A 21,290-nucleotide genomic window follows, 5' to 3' on the forward strand; every position below is an offset into this window, starting at 1 on the left:
TTAATGGATTGGTAATGGTGTACCTCTTCTCATATATATAGAAATTTCACGATAAAAAGAAAGATACAGGGCACAATGCCAGTTGCAGTTTATTAGAACAAGACTAGGATACATAAGTCATGATTGCAGTTCTTCATTTTCTATTTTAGTTTTTGAAATACTGTGTGCACACACCTTAGATTTTTTAAATTTATACCACTGCACAAGAAGCAATCAGTTTATTATGATTATATCTGATTGATTTCCAGTGTGCCCAAACATTTTTTAGACTTCTAAAATTATACATAGGTCAAAAGATCTGTTGACATTTTTAATGATAAAAATATAGTTTAAAAAATTCCAACCAGTAGAATGAAAACTGATCATCTTACCCATAATTATTCCTTTTACAACTGGTACCCCTGCACTTGAGATAATTATAAATTCATAAAAGGCACCACACATCTTAAAGCAAGTAAGTAACCAAAACTAAGCAACTTTCTATGAGTTCCTTACTGTACAAACACAAACATTTTAAGGCAAGTGTTTCATGTGCAAAATACACAATACAGGTAAAACCAACATTAATGTTACATAGTCTTACACCACCCTGGTAAGAACATTGGCATCAGTATATACAGTACATTGAAAACATTTTCTCTAGCATAGTTCAATCTAACATTTTGCTGTTAATGTGGCCCTGATCACATTTAACTTTGATCTTTTAACATTTCAGTTGTGCTGTCAAAAGTGTCACTCTCTTTTTCTTGACTCTTCTTTTAGAAAAGTCCATATCAACTTGTTCACGATGTCAGGCTGATCTTGTTGGAGCCAATGGCTGGCTTCAGACAGGACAGTAAGTCGAAATTGATTTTTTACATAAATCCTTGTAATTTCTGCCATCTCAACCTCCATAAAAGGATCTTTTTCTCCCCATACCAACAGAGTAGGCATGGTGACTTCATGATGCTGTAGAGGCAGACAACTTGAAAAAGAAAATTAAAACAAAAAATTATGAGGAAAAGGTTCAGTTTGATTATAACTCACATTTGTTACTCCAGTTGAAAACATGGAAGAAAGTTTGCATCTGTAGCTAAAATAGATGCACATGTGCACTTGCATTCTCACTGTACTGTAAATTGAACAAATCTCTCCCCAGGGAAACTAACTAATGCATATGATAGATCTGGTTCAGGGACTTTGCATTTTAGAATTATTTAGTGGTGATCTGAAAATTATTTTTACTTTTAGCAGCAAGTGTTTTGGCCCTGAGTTGTATATGAAATCAGTAACATTAAGAAGATTCCATTAAGCTTCTATGGAATCCTTGTACAGCAACCATTTGCAGTTATTTCAGTGATGAAAAAGTTAATTTACAACCAATCCTTGCATTTATGACCTTCACAGGTCTATAAAGCAAAGGAAAGCTGAAGTAAGATCATAAGCACAGTTGTGGTTTCACTTAGTGACTGCTTTGCTTAATGTCCAAGTTGCCAGTCCCAACTGTGGTTGCTAAACGAGGACTACCTGTATGTCATGGCAATATTAATATCAGGATGTGTAAGTATACAAATACACTGATTGCTCAGAACTGACAGTGGAGGGGACTATCATGGTTAGTTCAGACTTGTGAATTATCCACATCCATCGACTTGGCCACACATGACACAGCATGTTGCACTAAAGGGCCATAGCACATGATTATGGTCTTTATTCACTATTAATCTATATCATCAAAATCCAGATAGCCCTGAAGGCAACAGTGTACCTGTGAAAAATAAAATGGAATTATTAGTTTGATGCAATAAGAGGAACTGACCTAAAAAGATTTCGATAGTGATTAATTGGACCAGTTAGTGCTCCTGGTTGGGAAAATACATAAAGATAAGCTTCAATGTCTTCTGCTGTTAACCCACAGCTTTTCTTTCCAATTCTACTAGAATGGCTGGTAAAGAAGTTTTTCAACACCTGTATCAATATATAAGCAAATAAATAAAAGATATTAAAAGCTGCCCCAAATTATTAATGGCTGAGTGCTAATGCAATCAAAGTGTAACCACACAAAGGAAAGATATCAGCAGTTTCAAGAGACTTTCAAGGTTTGCAGAAATATGTTGGTTTTGAAAAAAATAAGGACATTTCCGCACAGCAGTTGGTTTCAACCCAAACCCTCAAAATTGCATTTGTGCTGCCTACAGGAATCTTCAGCATTGGCTGCCATGGAATCTATGGTTGTCCAGTAGTGCTCTCTCCAATTAGTCAAAGAGAGAATGCAAATATTGTTTGCCCTCTCCACCCTAATGTCATTGCATTTGTTTTGTTGGGAAGAAAAAACCCATTGTGTGGAGAAAGGGCAAAACAATCCCTTGAATCCTCCAGGAAGGATGGGTGAGGAGGAACCAGGACAAAGCAAGAGTTCTTGCCAGTGGGAAACAACCTGCCCTGCAGCTCCAGAGGAAATTTTCAGGATTTTCTAACTCAATACTAGAATCAGAAACTTCATAGGTAGTTATTCACATTAAAGTTCATGTAAGTAGAGGTAGTCCTTGGGTTATGACCACTCGTTCAGCGACTGTTCAAAGTTATGGCAGCACTGAACAAGGGGACCTACAACTAGACCTTGGAGTTCCGGCCGTTATAGCATCCCCATGGTCACCTGATTGCGATCCGGGCACTTGGTGCCTGGCTCGCAGTTATGTCGCCGTGGTCACATAATTGCAATTTCCAACATTCCTTGCTGGCTTCTCACAAATAAAGTCAATGGGGAAGCTGGCAAGCAGTCGAAAGTCGCTCCCATTGCTTTTTGCCCGCCCATGCTCTGGAGTGCCTGCCCACAGCCCCTCCACCCCCCCTTCAAGGGGAGACTCATGTAGTAATCCAGAGGACAGACTGAGTACAGGCTACTGAATTTAATCAAACTTACTCTCAAATAAAAGAACAGCAAACGCGTCTTTTTGCATATAATTCATAACCACATGCCACAAAAAGAACATTCAATGTGTGCATTTTAAGTCAAATATTTTAATGAATGTTAAATATTAAATGCATACTTTTCACATCTGTATGCTTTTCCTTCAATAGTGCATGTAACCCATTCTCTAAGCATACTCACCTTAAAATCGTTTATTGTAAATGTAAGTTCAGGAAACCATGGCATTTGGAAGAAATAGTAGTTGGCAGATTTAATCATTTGTGATGGATTCCGTAGAATGTATTCTTAAAAAGAAAACCATGAGTTAAAAATGAGAAACTGTCGTCTTTGTATTATGTTCAATTCTAATAATCTTTTATAATGAGAAGTTCTTAATGTGAACAGCTCAATTACGTGCATATTTACCAAGATACAAATCCAGTTATATTCAGTGCAGCTTATTCTTACTATATTCAAGATTGCACCCCTGACTCATACATCAAATACCCTTCTTCTTAGAGAAGCAAGAAGAGTTGATATGTGAGTGCTTTAATTTAGCACAATGAGATCCTGTACAGGACCTTTTTAAGGAACTAATAGTGAAGATAAAGGTGATGAGGAAATAGGAAGAATCAAAAAGGGTTGGGAGAGAAGCATAAAATCTTAATCTGGATTATGTCCTGTTTAACCATTCTCAACTGCTATCTAAATACCTCTCCCACAGGGAAGCATTGGGGGATTTTTTTCTGGAACATTTTTTCCTCTATCCCCAAGCTGGATCTGGACCATTTTTGCACTCAATATTTCTTTTGCTAAATTTGCCCATTTTACCGAACTTGGTCCTGTTGTGGTCAGTTTTCAGAGTTATCCTGCTGATAGATAGATGGTCAAAGTCCCAAGTGTCTTTTCATAATACGTTTTCAACATTATGCTGAGTTGGAAAGAATAGTAAGAGATTGCAATTTCATCTGGAAAAGATTTGCCATTTGAGAGAGAGGGCAAATGTCTCAGAAACTAAGTTCTATAGCTGTGATCTATAGATATTCCTATGAATGGAAAAAAAATAGCTAATAGGTACAAAATTTACGCCAGCCTTCCCCAACAGGGAGACCCTTTCAGATACATGAGTTTCCACTCCAGAATTTTCCAGAAGGCATCACCATTACTGAGAATTCTGGAGCTGAAGACTACTGAAAGGCATCAAGGCTGGGAAAGGTGGATTATAACAGCAAACTGGGAGAAGGAAGGAGAAGAAAGTCAAAACAATGAAGCCAAGTCAATGATTAGGAGGATGATGATTAGATTTTTATCCCATATGGGATAAAATCTAATCATCATCATCCTAATCATCGACTTGGCTTCATTGTTTTGACTTCTTTCTCCTTCCTTCTAGTGTACTGTTATAATATATATGTATGTATGTATGCATGTATATGCATGTATGTACCCAACTCAAGGCAGCAAACATACCTAATACTCCTGCCTCCAATTTTCCCTACAACAACCACCCTGTGAGATCAGTGAGATCCCAAAGTTGCTGATAGGATTCAGAGGCCCTAAAATAACTTTCCCTGATCTCGTGCCTTCTGGATGTGTTTGGATGGCAGTTCCCAGAATTCCCCTTCAGTATGTCTGCATTTGTGTGTGTATATATAAATGTTTAACTATGTGTGTGTGTGGGACCCCCCCACACACATAGTTGAACATTTATATATACACACACAAATGCAGACATACATAGCTACTAATCAGGAAGCAGAAGCAAACATAACCTGGAGAAATTAAAGTACTGTACATTTTTGTATCTTTTCTAAGTAGATAGGGTCTTTGTCAGTTTTTCAGAACATTCAAGCAATTATGGGAGAAAGCAATATGTACGGTACAGGTTTGTGCTGAGCCAGAGAAATTTTGCCAGGTTGCTGTTAGTACTGTATATTTCGTTCCTGTTTATTTTGCTCTAGTTTGCTAAACCAAATATTTTCCTGCTTATGGTTGTTGTATTAGGGCCAGGCAGATACAGCTTCAAACCCCCACACAGCTTTGGACTAGTGACTTTGGACCAGTCATCCTCTCAGCCCCCCAATTTAAGCTACTTGAAGTAAGTGTAGGACATATATACATGATGATGGCCAAATACAAATTCCTATTTTTAAAAAATATTTGCACTGCACATCTTATGCTACACATGACAATGGATCACCTATATAAGAAATGCTGCAACTTATCCTCTAAACTCACCTGTAAAAACAGAGGGATGCGGAAAATTAACAACAATAAGCTTTGTCACCATTTCTGGGTAACAAATAGCAACTAGCCAAGCAATCATTCCACCCCAGTCGTGACCAATCAGCACACACTTGCTGTATCCTGTTATTTAAAAATAGATTTTTGACAGATGTTTATCAACAGTTACACCCAAATAAATTATCACATCAAAGGAAATGACAGTGGATTTTGCAGTATACTTGCAAAGAATATCTCACATTCCCCCCCCCCACCGGCAAATGATTTATACCACCAGGCTTAGGTGATCTATAAATAAACCTTTTCAAAAATTATAGCTAACAACATAACAAGAACAAGGTGGGAAATTTCAAGTCAGTTTTTTAACGTGCCTGAAATTTCCACTTCCTTCCTCTGAAGCCAGAGAATATTTATAATCCCGCTTTACCAGCAGGTTTTAAAAATGGTTTGCAAAAAAAAAAAAAAAAAGTAGAAAAGAATGAAGTAGTATTAATTAGTTACAAAAATTTATTCACATCATATCAGATGTAACCTCTGATTTAATCATGATCTAATTCAGTAAGAAAAAAGTCTAAGTTTGTTTCAGATGAGTCTTTGCATATTGCTTAAACAATAATACAAATCTGATCACTAAAGTATGCAAATTTACAACATGTTGCAGCATTTTATATTATTTGGGCAATTATATTTTGCCTAAGTTTTTATAGGACCTTGAATGTTGTTAATTCAAGAAATAATGCATGATAACTGTTTCAGGCTGCAGTGGCAGTACATTAAGACTGTTTATGCCACCATTCCTTTCTAGTCTGCCTCCAACTATATTGTTTCTCTCTTATCTCTGCTTTGCTTAGCTCAGTGCCACCACTCCTTAAGCACCGCTCAGCGATTTAGTTAGACCAAGAGAAATATGAACCTTCAAGTAGCAAAAACTGATAGCCTGGATACAGCTATTTTCATATTATTAAAAAAAGAAAATGTCTTTATTTGATTAAATGTATCTAAGTATGCCAGAGCCATTTATTTTATGGGAGTATAGATCTGGCATGTTTGTGGTGAGATTTAATTGTAACTTTTTAAAAGAAATATATTTCAGTATTTTATTAATGACATTCTTAAAAAATCTGCAAAATCATTACCTACCACACTTTCAGGTCTGCTGAACAGTTAAAGATATTAGGATTTATTCAGGCATGAAACACGTGCCGTAGACTATTATTATCTCAATAAAATGTTCTGAGTGTGCAGTACACTGCATATGCTTCTCAGCTGGCAGATTGCGGGCAACAGTATATTGGCTTCAAAGATAGTCTTTAAATTAGGGATCCTCACTTGCATAAAATAGCATGAGAATACTGGTAAAACTGGACTTTGGTTGGACTTGTGGCATCTTGGCTAAAACGTGTCTAAACTGACTACTACATCTCTTAAAATTAAGAGGAAAGTTTGCATGCGCACAGGCACAGTTAAGGCTGATAACCTAGTCTATACCTTACCTATCTTACTAAAATATATTATGTGAAAATGTCAATTGACCAAAGCAAATGATGGGTGGCAGAAGTCCCTAAGCCTCAGATGATCAATAGGAGCTGGGCAAATCACAGCCCTTGGCCATGTCATCAGCAACACTATCAGTGAAGCATTTTAGATCATGTATATGGCAAGATATATATCAAAAGAAGAAGAAAAAAATTACTTTAAATGCAGAACAGCTAAATATCAATTTAAGTTGCCTCTGTGGTAGGCTAGGAATAAATCAAAGGTGACTGTGCAAATATTACTTTTAAAAAGAGCAAGCCATCTCCATGCCATGGTTAGTAGCATGTGAGGATGAACCTTTAGTTAAGTTTAGCCTTAGTTGGTTTCCTTATGTTTTCTCTTATCTCTTGCCCTCATAACAACTACTTCTCACTCTTTTTCTGCACTTTTTATAATGTTGCTTATCCTGAAAGAAAATGACATGATGGGTATGTATCTGTGTACAGACTGAACGTTACCATAATTGTAGAGCTTGGAGTAATGTTCCACTTCACATTTTATTGGGTGGGAGGAATTGTCATGGGTGATTTGATAGCTGTGTTGCAAGCATATCAGAACAGCCATATCACACTAACCTTATGATTTACTAAGTATATGAATGTGCCCAATGAGAATGCTATTCTAAAGTGTGAGATTGCACTAAATTAGATTTTGACCCTAAATAAATGTAATTATTGTGTTACAGGTATTTTCTCTAATCTGCATTCCATTTAGCAAATGCATTTCAACTTTTTGTTTTATTTTTGGCTAAAGAGAGATTAACTTGCATAAAATCTGACCTTTTTGGCGGGGGGGAGGCTTCCTCCTTTGAGGGAAAAAACCAGGATCTAGCAGAACTTCCCCACTATGGGAAGAGGTAATGAGGTTATATTTGCCTATTCCTCTTTTCCCCTCAGCCCAAAGTGCTAGAGCTCATTTTCAAGAACATAGCAAATTGCAAGGGAAATACAATTGTCCACCCCTTCAGTCTACATCAGGATTATCCAGTTCATAGCATGAGTGGTTCCACTCAATGAAATTCTAGAGCTCTGTTGTTTGGAAGGATCATTCCGCACCCATTCAAGCATTGGCATGCGAGCGCTGGATGTACAAAACCAGTTAAATAGCTTAAAAAACCACAGATTTTAAAAACAGAAAAAAAGAAACAAAAAATTGTGTGAACTAAATTTACAGTGAGAAAACAATATATGCTATATACATGCACATCAACAATCACCTCAAAAAGGACTTTGTTAAAGGAAATATATTATCATCTAGCTACTCCCTTTTCCAGGATTATTATAAATTGGGCAGCATGGCTGCTATTCACACACCAAGAGACTCCAAGATATCCTTTATATCTGTAATCAGACAATCTAGCTTGTAATTATCTCGGTGGACAGGAGCATCTGTTTCTCCATAACCTCTCAAATCCAAGGCCACAACTCGATATTCACTCTTAAATTCTCGCATTTGATGTCGCCAAGAATACCTAGTAAAGAAGAAGAAAGTTTTGCTTCATAATTTTAATATTTATAAGCTGTTCTGACTATCTTTGCAAAAGCAACTCATATAGGAAGCACAAAATGAAACCATAAAACTGAAGACAATAGAAACATTTGCACCAGTAAATAAAATGTAAAAGATATAAAACACCTGTAAGAACAAAGACAAAATCAAACTGTAAATACCTGAATTACTTGATGCTTTTTCCTGATGATTGTCACTCATGTTTAGCTGAATGTGGTGAAATAATGGTTCATTTCATACATAAACTAGAACAAACTTTTAAAACTATGTCTTGTTGAATAAATCACCATGACCTGATTATGCACAGCATTAATCCATTAATTCTATTACCAAAACACCTCTCTCTAGTTTGCAATCCATACATATTCCTAATTGGAACAGCAGAGAGAAACATCTTGAAACCAATTTGGTGACAAAAAAGAGAACTTTTAAGTTGATCAAAGGAGGTTTCACAGGGCTTGGATATTTTGGCAGGACTGCTTGATTTAGCACTAGCTGCAGATGTGCTTCTAATATATTCCCTGGATACAAAATAAATATTGCAACGATACAGTATTTTATCATCCAACGGACATTACAGTACTTCATTCTGGCACTTTTAACATTGCCATTGAAGGCTCAGGTACAATGGTTCATCTTTCAATCACTTTTGTTTAATCCCATAGAGTCAGACATAATTAAGGGAGATCTATTCAGCTAGAATTGTTATTCCTTTTGAAGGAGATCCTTTCTGGACTGTAGGAAGATGGCTAAGTGCTGAAGTATTAATGGCTTTCAGTAGCCCTGGGCATCTTGAAATAGTGACAGCAATAAGATGCAAAGACAGCTGTCTTCTTTATCTTTCTTCCTTTCAAAAACCAACAACAATGCACAAAAAGGAAATATCTGGGCCAGAAAAATTATGCCTCAAGAGTATTCTGTTGGGAAAAGAATTATTTTTCAGAACAAAAACAAAAGACAGAGTAATATGTTCACACATTGCAATCAATGGAACATATAAAATGTGAAACAAATTAATTTGAGCACAAACCTTCTGAGTTTTTATTAATATTTATTCAACCTATTTCAGCTGTCCCTTAACAATGAAGGCAATTTCTGACTGAATGTTATGGAAAAACCTCCTAGCAGTCAGAGTGAAATCAGTCACCCAGAAAAGGATGCCTTTTTACTGTGTGGGTTCAGTTGGAAACGGATTTGATTTCTGGACTGAATGTAAATGCCTCAGTATACTGTGCCCTTCCAGTTCTATGAAGATCAAAGCTGTTGAAGGGGAACTATGAATACTTGGGGAAAATGCTGCATTACATAATAGAAAATCTAATGAGAAATGAATTGTATAAACAAAAGGTCAATGCATTACATAATTATTTATTTGCAATAATTATTAATTATTTAATACATTGTGTGAAGTCAGTCCAGGAAACAGGCCAAAATTTATTATGATTGAGTAACATGGAAAGAAAGAGCTAGTTTGGTGTAGTGGGTACCCGGGAGACAGTGAGTTCTAGTCCTGCCTAGGCACAAAGCCAGTTAGGTGATCTTGGACCAGTCACTCTCAGCGCTAGGAAGGATGCAGTGGCAAACCACTTCTGAAATCTTGCCAAGAAAACAGCAGGGAGTCCAGGCAGTTGCCAGGAGTCTACACTGACTCGAAGGCACGTACAACATGGAAAGATTAAAAGAAATCTCACAGGTGATAAATACAGTATGTGCGATAAATGCTATTGAATTTAATAATACTTGAAAACAGGCTTAGACAATTAGGTGCCTCTAGGTATTTTTGGCTACAGCTTCCATAATCCCCAGCCAGCATGGCCTAATGAGAGGTATGCAATACTCAGAAAACACTGTTTAACTCTATATCTGACTGATACCAAGTTCATTGGTCCATTTAGCTGTGTGCAGCTGTCTAATTTTACCAGAACTGACAACCAAATTCAAGGCAATAGTCTTTCCTATCTCTGGGCTCTTTTCTGTGCAAACCATGCCTTCAGTAAAATAGCAGTTTACTGAAATCCAGGACTAAGGAATACAAATGCAAAAGAGAGAGAGAAAGAGTAACACCTGATTGTTATAGATATGGTAACTGCATGGAGATTATTCATATATAAAACATAAAATGTACATTTAGCATTTTATTGGAAGTACAGAAGATCTGGGATTCTCAAGATGATCTTCACAGGAATCTTCTCCAACACTTGTACTATGGGACAAAACTGATTTGAAAGTCTATCTTTATACATCAAAGAACATACTAATTGCTTATCAAAATCCATTGTCAATGAATTACTATACATAATTTAGAATTGGACTGGGCATTTTTAAACATTTTTTGGACAAAGTTGCAACAGGCAAAGTAGTGATGTAATGCCATATTTAGAAGAAAAGCAATTTGCTGTCAAAGTCTGACAGTACAATCACAATTGAACAGGCTATAGGAGTAGTACAAATAAAAGAGGTTGGGCTTTATACAGATAAAAATATAAGAAATCTGCAAATCATCTTGTGAATCTCTCACAACCTGCTTACTTTTCTGTATATAATAATGTAACCTAAGGATAGTACTGGGTAGCATATATTTCTCTATACTCACACAATGTATGTAATATTTTATGCAAAACTCTTTGTAATGGGATAAATAACTACTATTTCTTATCTGTTCCATTGGTAAATTCAGAATCTCCTATCCCAATCTCTTGACTGGGCTGAAACCTATTTATGTTTAACAAGATGACAGTGCCACACGGACCACCCACTCAGACACACACAGATGTTCTTCGTACTCGCATTGCCATCATGCAACAGCCAAAGAAATCCCAAGCCCACAAGTGAAAAATGTGGCAAGACTGATGAACTGTGGGATTTCTGGCACCTTCCCAGCCATAGTAGATCCACTCTGAAAATGTGACTAGAATCTGATTCTGCTCTTTGTGTGGCTATAGATTCATATTCTAGCACACTTGAGGGAACACACAAAATCTATGTGTTCAAATAGTTATTCTCTTGGTTACCATAGTGAATAGAAGAATATTCTAGAAATATCCTTTAGACATGCCTTTGCTTTCTCAAGGCGATATTGTTGTATTCTGAATACCCCAAGAGTATTTCTGGAAATCAACTCATGCCCAATATTGGCATCTTCTACATCAGCATATTATTATCATCAATATATTTTTTATTGCAAAGTCTTGATATTCAGCAGACAATTTATACTGAAGTCATATGTTTTCCCAGTGGCATGACCATTGCTGGGAATCCAAATGCCATATAGAAAGCTACTTTTATTAAGTCTCAGTCTGGATCAGCTATGAACAGCATCAGAAAAGATTTCCAAAAAATTAGGCTCTTCCATCCTTCCTCCACAGACACACCCAGGTCTGAGCAATATTCTTCCCAGCAAGATACAGAGAAACTGAGCAAAGAGGTTTCTCTCAGCCTGGCTTCATCCTTTCATTGCTTATGCATCTAAAATAGTTCCATGCTGGCTTTCATCTCATCAAAAATTCATACCCTAATGCAAACATAAGTATAAGGCAATACAGCAATATTTAAATATAGGTGCCAAGAGAATTTCTTGAGGAAGAATATTCCATAATGGAGGCACCCCAGTGGAAAAATTCGCCTTCCTTGGGATTGAATAACATACTTCTAACCTAGGGCCCTCCCAGAGAAGGGCCTCAGTGCATGATCCTAATGCATCTGCTATATAAGTACTGCTCTAATAAGACACCTCCTATCAGAGCTGTGCCTATCCTCCAAAAGAGTTGTTTCAGAACACACAGGAGCATCTTTTTCTAGGTTTGTGTGGCTGCTTTGGAAACTGCTCTTGATTGTTTGTGCAGTAGCTGCAGGTTTTTTTCCCCCCACAGTAAAGCCAAGTGGTTGACTATGTACATATGTCTAGAGACAGTGAGAAGCAGCTTCAAAGGGACATGTGAGCCTGGACACATGTCTTTAAAGATTCAGAATGAGTTGCTTCATGCAGGCTCCCACATATCCTGAAGCACCTGTTTTTGAAGGATTTGCACAACCGTGCTTCCTATGTATTACATATGAACTGGGCTTAGGGTTGCTTCTGTTGCTCTCTTTGTACGTACATTATAGGGTATTTATAAGCAACAGTAAACATCTAATCTTTATCTTCACATCTTCTCCACACTTACTGATTATTTAGCTTGCCCTAAATTTAGCCTTGGAACATTGGCTTCTAAATCATTTTAAGTACACAGGTTGCTGTTGCATAACTAATTTGATTCTAAAAATGAAGAATTTCTTCCAGCGTTATATCCTCTTAAGAGGTACTTATTTCATCTTGTAATTTCAGTAATGGGAACTTCTGAGCAAAACCTAATAAGTACACAAATACTGTGTTTTTAGCAGAAGTATTTTATGTTGTGATTTCCCTGATTACCATATGCCTTTTTAACTTTATAAATTATTTTAATATTGTCGGTATGAAGGTGTGCTAAAACAACGTAACAGTGCTATTTATATTAATGGTGTGATTGGAGGTATTTCATGCCATTGATTTGGTTAGATAAACAGCAGTGGGGATGAGTGGGTGTTGTTTTCCAGTCACTCAATAGAGCAGGATCCTCAGTTGAAAATAGGGTTATTGATCCAGTAAATAAAAATAGAAATGCACATCATATCAGTTAAGAGTAAAGCAAGCAAGCAGGGAGTTTACCAGAACTCTGGAAAGCCATGAAGAAGCAGCATAAGAGGTTTACCCCTCTCTCCGGCAGCTACATAGTGGAATCTCAGTGCAGAATCCTGGAAATGGAAGAGAAGACAGGTTGCATTTTTACAGTGCAGCCTAAACTATACACACACACACACACACACAAACAAAAGACATTTATAGGTCTATATTCATGGACAAAAACAACAACAACAAAAAAAGTAGCTTGGCAGCATGAGTAATCTAGTAGCACACAAATGGACCAACCCTTTCCTGTATCATTAAGACTATATATGTATTTTGTTCTCCTGGTTCTGAGTCTTGTGTGTGTGCGTGTGTGTGTGTAGTTTAGGCTGCACTACCTGGTATTGGTTTATTGTCACTCTACACAGGTACCTTCTTAAATGATTTATTTATTCTCCCCTTTCATCTAAATGATAGGTCATACAGATGTAAATACACATAGATATTTATAACACAGAGAACCCTGGAGTGACACAGTTGATCTATTGTATGTGTGAGCATATCTGCTCCTCCTGCATCTGGGTAGATACTCCACACTTACTAGTTTAATGAGCACTAGTGCTAGTCCCACAACTAAGCTTTTGTAGAAATGCATCAAAGTACCTCCAGAGAGTAAAAGAGCAAAGCCCATTCCAGGGTTGACTGCTCTATTATGACTTTGCACCAATGAAATAAACAGATTAAAGGAACTGGTTTAAATAGAAATGGCAGATTGCAAAAGCACTGTGTGAAAAAGAGAGCTAATTGGTACCAATAACAATATTTTGCAAACACTGCCCTCTAGCATTCTGTACAGAGGATTTTGCAAAATTAAACTCATATGTGATTAAGTATTCAGTAGGATGCTGCAAAAGCAACAGTCATCGTACTGGCTTCCCACAAAGGCAACAGCAAAGGTTTGTGCCACCAAAAAGACTGACACATTTCCTATAGAATCAGTTTTGTGGGCTGCCACTTATTTCACCAGAAATGTGGTTATTCTGACTTATATACTCCATCCACACATTTGCACACCTACACATATGCATTCTTATTTATTTTACAGCATTTACAAACCGCCTCAATCTGAGTGACTCTGAGCAACATGCAGGAGCAAACCACTACCCAAAATATCCCAAAAGTTCAAATAATACTATAATGAGTACTGACACATGATTGTACAGTGGGAGAGAGAATAGGGATTAAAGGGAAGAAAACGGCATTCCATCAATAAAATTCAGCAGTAAAATGGCCATATTTCAGCAGCACGATTTTGGACCGTTTTTGAGGGTTTGCAGGATTTTAAGGGTAGAAATAGCAGTACTTTGCCTCACAAATGCCTCCTGTTCCCCTTTGCATCCTTATTTTAGAGAGGGGCAAACTCCCCCGCAAAAATAGTGTTACTGAAAATCAGCCATTTTGTGGTCAAATATAACCTTGGGGTGCCAGGAGACTGCAAATGAGGTTCTTAATGTATTTTATAAACCATTATGGACTTAGACTGGGGAAATCCTAGTTTGTCCCCACTCAGCCATGGTGCTCATGGGTTTACTTTGGGCCAGTTACTTTTGGACCCATCCATCTCACAGGGTTGTTGAGGGGAAAAGAATGGGGGAGGTTCTCATATAATTTGCTTTGAGCTTCCACAGGGAAGACAGGATCTAAATGCCATGCATAAATAAATAAAATCTCGGTTACATAAACCACAGCTTAACATGAGATCCGAATCCATTCTACATGTATTTGTTACCTCATAAATGCAAGGTTGTCTGCCATTCTGTCAGGCGCCTGATCCAAAGCACCCAGAGCAAACAGATGAGGAGGACCAATCAAAATGGCGGCAACACCACTCCCAAATCCAACTGATTGACACCTCCCAGAAAACCTCCAATCCAGTCTACTTCCCTAAAAATACTGCAAGGCAAACTCCTCTTCTGCACTATTGCACTGAGGAAGCCTTACAGAAATGTGGGCTGAATATCTGCAGAAAATCTGTTTAATTCCTTAGTACTGATCGCCTGAAGAATATGACAAGGTAAGTACAGCGAACCTGGGTTACCTCTATTCCAGGAAATCTATAAGGTTGTCTGGGTTGTCTCTGTTTTGTGAATAGCTGCTGTTAATAGAAGCAAAAGTAACTCCTATTTCCTGAAATTCATTTCTCCCAATGTCACTGTTTCAATCAGAGTAACATTCCAGATATCTGATAGTGAGCTGTAGACCATGAGCAATTATGCCATAATAAACATAGTGAAACCTCAATGGAACACACCAGTTGGGGGAAGAAGATGCCCATTTTTCCTGAATGCCCATTAAATTGCAAATTATATCATCTGCAGCTATTTATGTCCTTTGCATAGTGACATCATGATGGGAATTACCCAATTCCACTATATTGACCTGAAGGATGCAATTCTCATTATTTGTGCAATGGTGTCATTACACAAGGGATATCAATAGCTATGAATGATGAGAGCTTAATGTAAAATTATACGTCATCTGGACTTCTTCAGATGCATCTATCCATTATTTCAGGGGATGTTTAGACAGAAATGTGGCCCATTTCATCAAAGGTCCCTTGAAATCAAAGTGTCACTGTATTAGTATTTAAGATACCACAATCTGCTGCTGTGGACAAATATGGCTCCTTCTCTGGATGCTTTTTATGGACCATAGAGATGCTCAATGAGCTGCTGCCTCACTCAGCTTGCACATTATTTTTCATACTCTTTCAGCTCAAACAAACAAGCTCTCTGCTGAGGCTGCTAATAAGGACACCAACCGGGCACTGTGGATTCTTGTCTATTAACAACTATCTTAAGAGCTTCTATTCATTTCATGCTGACATCAGACAGCTGTGAGAGACTACCACCCAGCTGCAGTGCAAAGATGTGTCATAGGTTTTTGCACTGGATAATTGCAAGACATCTATGCAGCTGAATTCTGCTTCCTTTATATGGCAAAATGTATCTTGGGGTACCATTACTGAATCACTATAAAGCTAAGACTAAGGCTTCTCTTTTTAACAGGTTTTAAACATGGTATCCTTGTCCTAGCTTTTCCCCACTGCTGGTTTGTGAAGGTGATGAGATTTTGTTAAACATCCACAGTCATTCTTCACACAACTATAGTTCCTATAAACCTTTCTGGGGAAACTTAACTAAGGCTCTTTACTATAGGTTTATATATAGTATTACTATAGACCTGCTTTGCTCAGGGCATTAAACTGTCATGTGACTGGTTCAGTTTTGGTTTATCGCATTGTATGAACTTAGCCAAATATGTTTAAGCACACAGACACACACAGAGAGCTTAGCATGATATATGAACCTAGTCATACATGACATAAAATATAGTGTGTTGTGGCAAAATGTGTTGTGTGAATTCAGTTGTGGTTTATTAAGTAAACCATGGTTAAAAAAATCATGGCTTTGCAAGTTGTAAGAACACAACCCAAGTGTTATCATTTCTTTTTATGTCAAGATAATTCAGTTTTGGATACTTTTTAAAGCTATGAAATACACTCTTACTAAGAAAATATACACAGAATTCACTTTAAAGTGTTCCACCCAAAAGGTATTCGAAATCAGCATTTGTAGCACAGTACACTATTTTCAGAAAAATATTTACTCAGTGCATTATTTCAAGAGAAATCATTTCTCTCCATTTGGCCTTGTACCCAGTTCTGGGAGCATACTTTTACAAACGGCATTTACAAACAGGAATGTGCACGACTAAGGAGGAGAACAACTAAGATGATAAGGGAAAGAAAATGTTATGAGGAACAACTGGAAGCATAGGATATGTTTAGCCTGGAAAAGAAAAAAAAAACTAAGAGATTTGATAGCTTTCTTCAAATATTTGAGGAATAGTCACAGAACAAAAAACAATAGGTTTAAATAACAAGTAAATTGATTTTGATTGGACATCAGAAAAAGTTCCTAATAGTAAGAGCAATGGAACAAGTTTACCACAGGGAGTGGTAAACTCTCCTGTGCTAGAAACATTTAAAGAGGGGCTGGACAGCTGTCTGTCAGGGATGCTACAGTAGTGGATTCCTGCACTGGGCAGGGATTGTACTCAATGATTTCCTAAATCCCTTACTTTCTGCAACTCTATGAAATCCCTCTCAACAGTTAAGCATAAGGAGACTTATTTCAGCCAACTGACCACACCATGTGGCAGTAGATGCAGCTGAGTGGTTGGCTTCTGATGATTCACATCTACTCTCTGTTGTGTCCATAGATGGTTTTGTATATTTTTGAAAGGAATTTACCTTGCATTTAAAAAACTAACTAAAGAGATAGACATTCGAAGACATATTGAAACAACACTATTTCTTTTAATCTAGAATTTTTCTGACTGCAAGGGCTGCACTAAACAGATCACCATGCAAGTTGTTTTGTGTAGAATTCTGGATTGGGATAAGTGCTGTTGCATTTAGAATAAGTGACATGACCTGCTGCTGTAAAATTACCGCTGTAATAAACCCAATTTTTTCCTGTTGCTTGAAAAAGAGAGATGTTGAAAACAAGTTTTATTCAGGAGTTCAGACCAGCTGTCTATGACTTTATAGTCGCCATATAAATCTAAAGTATCTATCCTTTCCATTTTAGAAATTTTCTCCTTAGTGACTGATAGCCTATCCTGTATGACTTTATATCCATTTTTATTAAAGGCTGTTACACTGAATTCACAAGGAGGTTGGATGTCCAATGCAATTATATGTATTTGCAGTGCCTTACTTTTTGAATCATGTTATACTGTTTTATTATATATTGCTAATTTATTTGCTCAGAAGAAATATTTAACACTAGAGAAGTGGTTAAGCACGTTGGTTCAGTGCTCACTTTTGGTGCAGCTTTTTAGGTTGAATAATTAGTGTGCAAGGTGGTCATTGCTGCTGCAATTAAGCTCTTACTGAAAACTGAACACAAATCTATCCATTTAACATTTGCCAGACACACGTGATGGAAAATAACTCAGCCCTGCTTGCAGGCTTGTCCTTGGCATCTACTGATTGCTGCAGGGAACAGAATCCTGAACTAAGTATCTGTCCTGATCCAGTTAGGGTTCTTCAAATGGCCTGTCATTTCAGCAACTTTTTTAGTCCTAAGATGCCAAAGAAGTTATTACAAAAGTTAGTGCAAATGATAAAGTTTTCTAGAAGTGGTAGAAAAAGCAAGGGATAGGGGAAGTGATGAACAATCCTCAAATAAGGCCAGATGTGGCCAACTGTCCTTAAGGTTACTGTTCTGACTCAGTCTGAAGATGGAGATGCCTTACTGAATTGGTTACTGGTACCCAGTTAATCACAGAAAGCAGGTTATACCTTACACAGGAGAAAGAAATGACTGATTCCCCTATTTCTGAAAACTAAAAGGCTGCAACTCTGATCTGTCTCTTGTCCTGAGGCAGTCATGTATATAATTTTAAATAATGATTGAAAGGAATCCTTAAAAACGCTCAGCCTGAAAAAGCCACACTTTATGTAGCTCATTCCATTCTAAAGCTGCAATCACGCAATATACATCAATGATTAACTCAATTAGCTCAAACTGCTGGGTTTAAATGACACAGAAGCATTAACTAAGTATACAACTGGAATTGCATAACACGCTAAACTAAAACATAGTTGGCCAGTTTGTAATGTGGTGTGTCGTGCCAACTCAGCCATATAACTACTGTAGCATGGAAGGTAGAATCCTACTTCTGGAACCAGATTATCTTTATCTGCCAACTACTATTGTTAGTCTCTTATAGTTTATATGACTAATAGGACAGATCATATCATTTCTATGTTCTACTGCAGCTCCTAGGAAAAAACTATTGTGACTTGAGTTTTTTAAACATGAAATGATGATATTGATAGGAAGTCTGTGGGGTAATGGCAGTGGTTAATGATGTTTCTATTATGGCTGAGTGGAGATGGGAAATAATAATCACCACGTAACTCCACCAATATCTGAGCTGATGACGCTAGCGTGGGTAGTTTTAATGTGTTTAGAAGGTATGTTGCTACTGAAGCTGTGGGAGGACCACAAAGCAAGACAAAGTAAAGGTGACCTTTGAGTCAAGCATTGTAAGGAGCTTCCTCAAATTTAGCCAGAGATTAGATGACTTCAGCTCCCTGTGTACTGGAAAAATGTAAGCAGAAGAATTAACTACACCATAGTTTTTTCATTAAAAAAGCCCCCTCTTTCTTACATATTATAAACGGACTGAATATTGTACTGTAACTCAGTCTACTTAGTGAGAGGCAAATTGTGCATTAGTTCTTTAATCAAGTCCTAAGACTAGTTACAAAGTACCTCTGGAAGAGCTGCATAAATATATTTATTTATTTATATATCACATTTAAATATTTGCAAATCATCTCAACTTCCTTGAATACCTTGTTTAATCCTTTGGTGGGGTCGATTCCCTTTTTTTTAAAAGAAAAAAAAAGAGAGAAAGACATTTTAACCATTGAAAAACAGCACACCCGACAGACTATTTGCATGTCTAGTTTCCCTACAAATGCTGAGGGGGTCATTCTGGTGAGCTGTGGAAAGTCTCCGGTTTCAGCTCATCAAAACCAAGGGCAGGTGAATCCAGTAGTCATCCAGTCCATAAGACCTCGGACGGGCGAGAGAACCGGACACTTCAGTGCGTCCCCACCACTGGATTCATACGCGGATTGCTGCCTGCCCAACCTTTCTTCTCCCTCCCCCAGGATTTTCGCCATGCATGTAATGGGAGAGATTCTTAACACGCGCGCAGCACACATCAGTCCATGACAAAGCGGACTCGACTCTCCTCCATTCATTGGTGGTTTGCAGCCCACCTTCCGTGTTGGTTTTTTTAACAGCAGCAAGAGGTGGGAAACAAGGAATGAAGGAGAAGGGAAGAAACGCAGCGCAGCAGCCTCTCGCCATGCTCTGCGCAGCTCTAGCGTTGGAGAAAGTGGAGGTCAAGACCAACTGTCCACTTGCCTTTAGAAGCAAAAGTCGGGCTCCCTCCAGAAAGCCTATTGTGGTGGTGGTGGTGTTGTTATTACCTTGATCCTGACATAGCAGTGAGTGCCCAAGGAGGGGTCACTGAGGCATCCCGGTGGGTTCTCTCGGATCAGCCACTGGAAGGTCTTGCCTGGCCTGGTGCCCAGGCTCCACAAAAGTTTCAGCAGCTCGATGCAGGCGCAGAGACCACAGTAGCTGTACACCAGAGCCCAGAAGAGCACAGCCTTGATCCTCACCATGAGCCTGTCGGAGATGCACAGCAAGGGAAGAAGTCGGGGCGCGCGCTTGCTCTCGTCTTCCAGCGGCGGCGGCAGCGATGAGCCTTCACTCCCCCCTTCAGTGATCTCAAGATGGGGTCTGCCAGCGAGAGGACAGCGCGGAGGAATCGGAAAGCAACAGCATCATCGCGGCGGCGGCGGCCGAAGGAATGGAGGCGCGCAGACCATGCAAGCTGGAAGGGAGGGGAAGGGGAGCGCGGGAGAGAAACCGAGGAGCACGCCTGCCGCACCCGCGAGCCCACTGCACCGTGGTAGCTCGGCAGCCTCCGGGGAAACGCTCGGGCCGCGTCGGCGTGGTCACCTTGAGCAATCGCGCGCGAGCTGCTCCCGGTCCGAAGCGGGCACCGATTTCAAGCGAATGCAAAACGCGTGCTCGCACCAATCGCCTCTCCCTCTTACTCTGCGATATAACAAGAATAAAAAACAATCGGCGATCCCACCATGCGATCCAGGGATGCAATCGAGGATAGGCAAAGGCCTGGTTCACACGCGCACTTAGGGCCGGCCTTACTATGAGACACCGTCAGATACTGCGGTGTATCGCAGTAATTCTTTTTATGATCATGAAAAGTCAGTACGATTGGCACTGAGTACCGCGACCATGCCTCCGAAGGAGAGGCGCGATACCTCGCTTTGCCTCAGGCAACGCAGAAGTCCTGGGTCGGCCCTCCGTGCGCGTGCGTGTGCGTCACTAGATAAGATAAGAACGGGGATAAGGCCGTTTTGCGTGTTAAAACCGCGGACGCGAGCGCATTCGGGGAAGGGGCGTTTTTTGGTCCATTCTTCCGCGGACAAAACCGTCTGCGCCCTCCTGGGTAAACCAGAGGCGTGATAACACGAAGTGAATAGAAATGATTTGTTTGATGAAGTGGAAGCGTAGGGTAGGCTGGAGCTGGAACAACTTTATTTAAAGTTGTTTAGAAGCCACCTTACATTATACAATTCCCTTGGGAGCTGTATTACTTCGTGCAGATACGTATTTTCGAAGACAAAGGACGTTTAGAGCCGCTTAGCTGGGTCTGCACAACACGATAACCCATAGATAACCAATTGCCTGTGTTCAAACGGTAGTGTACGCCAAATCAGAGGCTGGTGGGTTTGCGTCACACACTGGATTGAGATGTGATTGGCTATTTTTTGGTTCAACAAAC

At 38.8% G+C, this 21,290-nt stretch overlaps 1 protein-coding gene across 1 annotated transcript; it reads right to left on the reverse strand.

Moving 5' to 3' along the window:
- Positions 1-175: 175 nt before the first annotated feature.
- On the reverse strand, positions 176-20,822 carry EPHX4 (epoxide hydrolase 4). Its single transcript, XM_007430877.4, has 7 exons — positions 19,903-20,822; positions 12,867-12,952; positions 7,984-8,141; positions 5,129-5,257; positions 3,092-3,195; positions 1,799-1,947; positions 176-964 (listed from the first exon to the last, which is right to left on the reverse strand). The coding sequence occupies exons 1-7, from the start codon at positions 20,098-20,100 to the stop codon at positions 733-735; spliced, it is 1,056 nt and encodes a 351-aa protein (XP_007430939.1). The 5' UTR covers positions 20,101-20,822; the 3' UTR covers positions 176-732.
- Positions 20,823-21,290: the final 468 nt, after the last annotated feature.

The sequence above is a fragment of the Python bivittatus genome, unplaced genomic scaffold (genome assembly GCF_059951505.1).
Source record: "Python bivittatus isolate LINGU-HERP-01145 unplaced genomic scaffold, Pbiv_v1 ctg000700_np1212, whole genome shotgun sequence".
Classification (NCBI taxonomy): Eukaryota; Metazoa; Chordata; class Lepidosauria; order Squamata; family Pythonidae; genus Python; species Python bivittatus.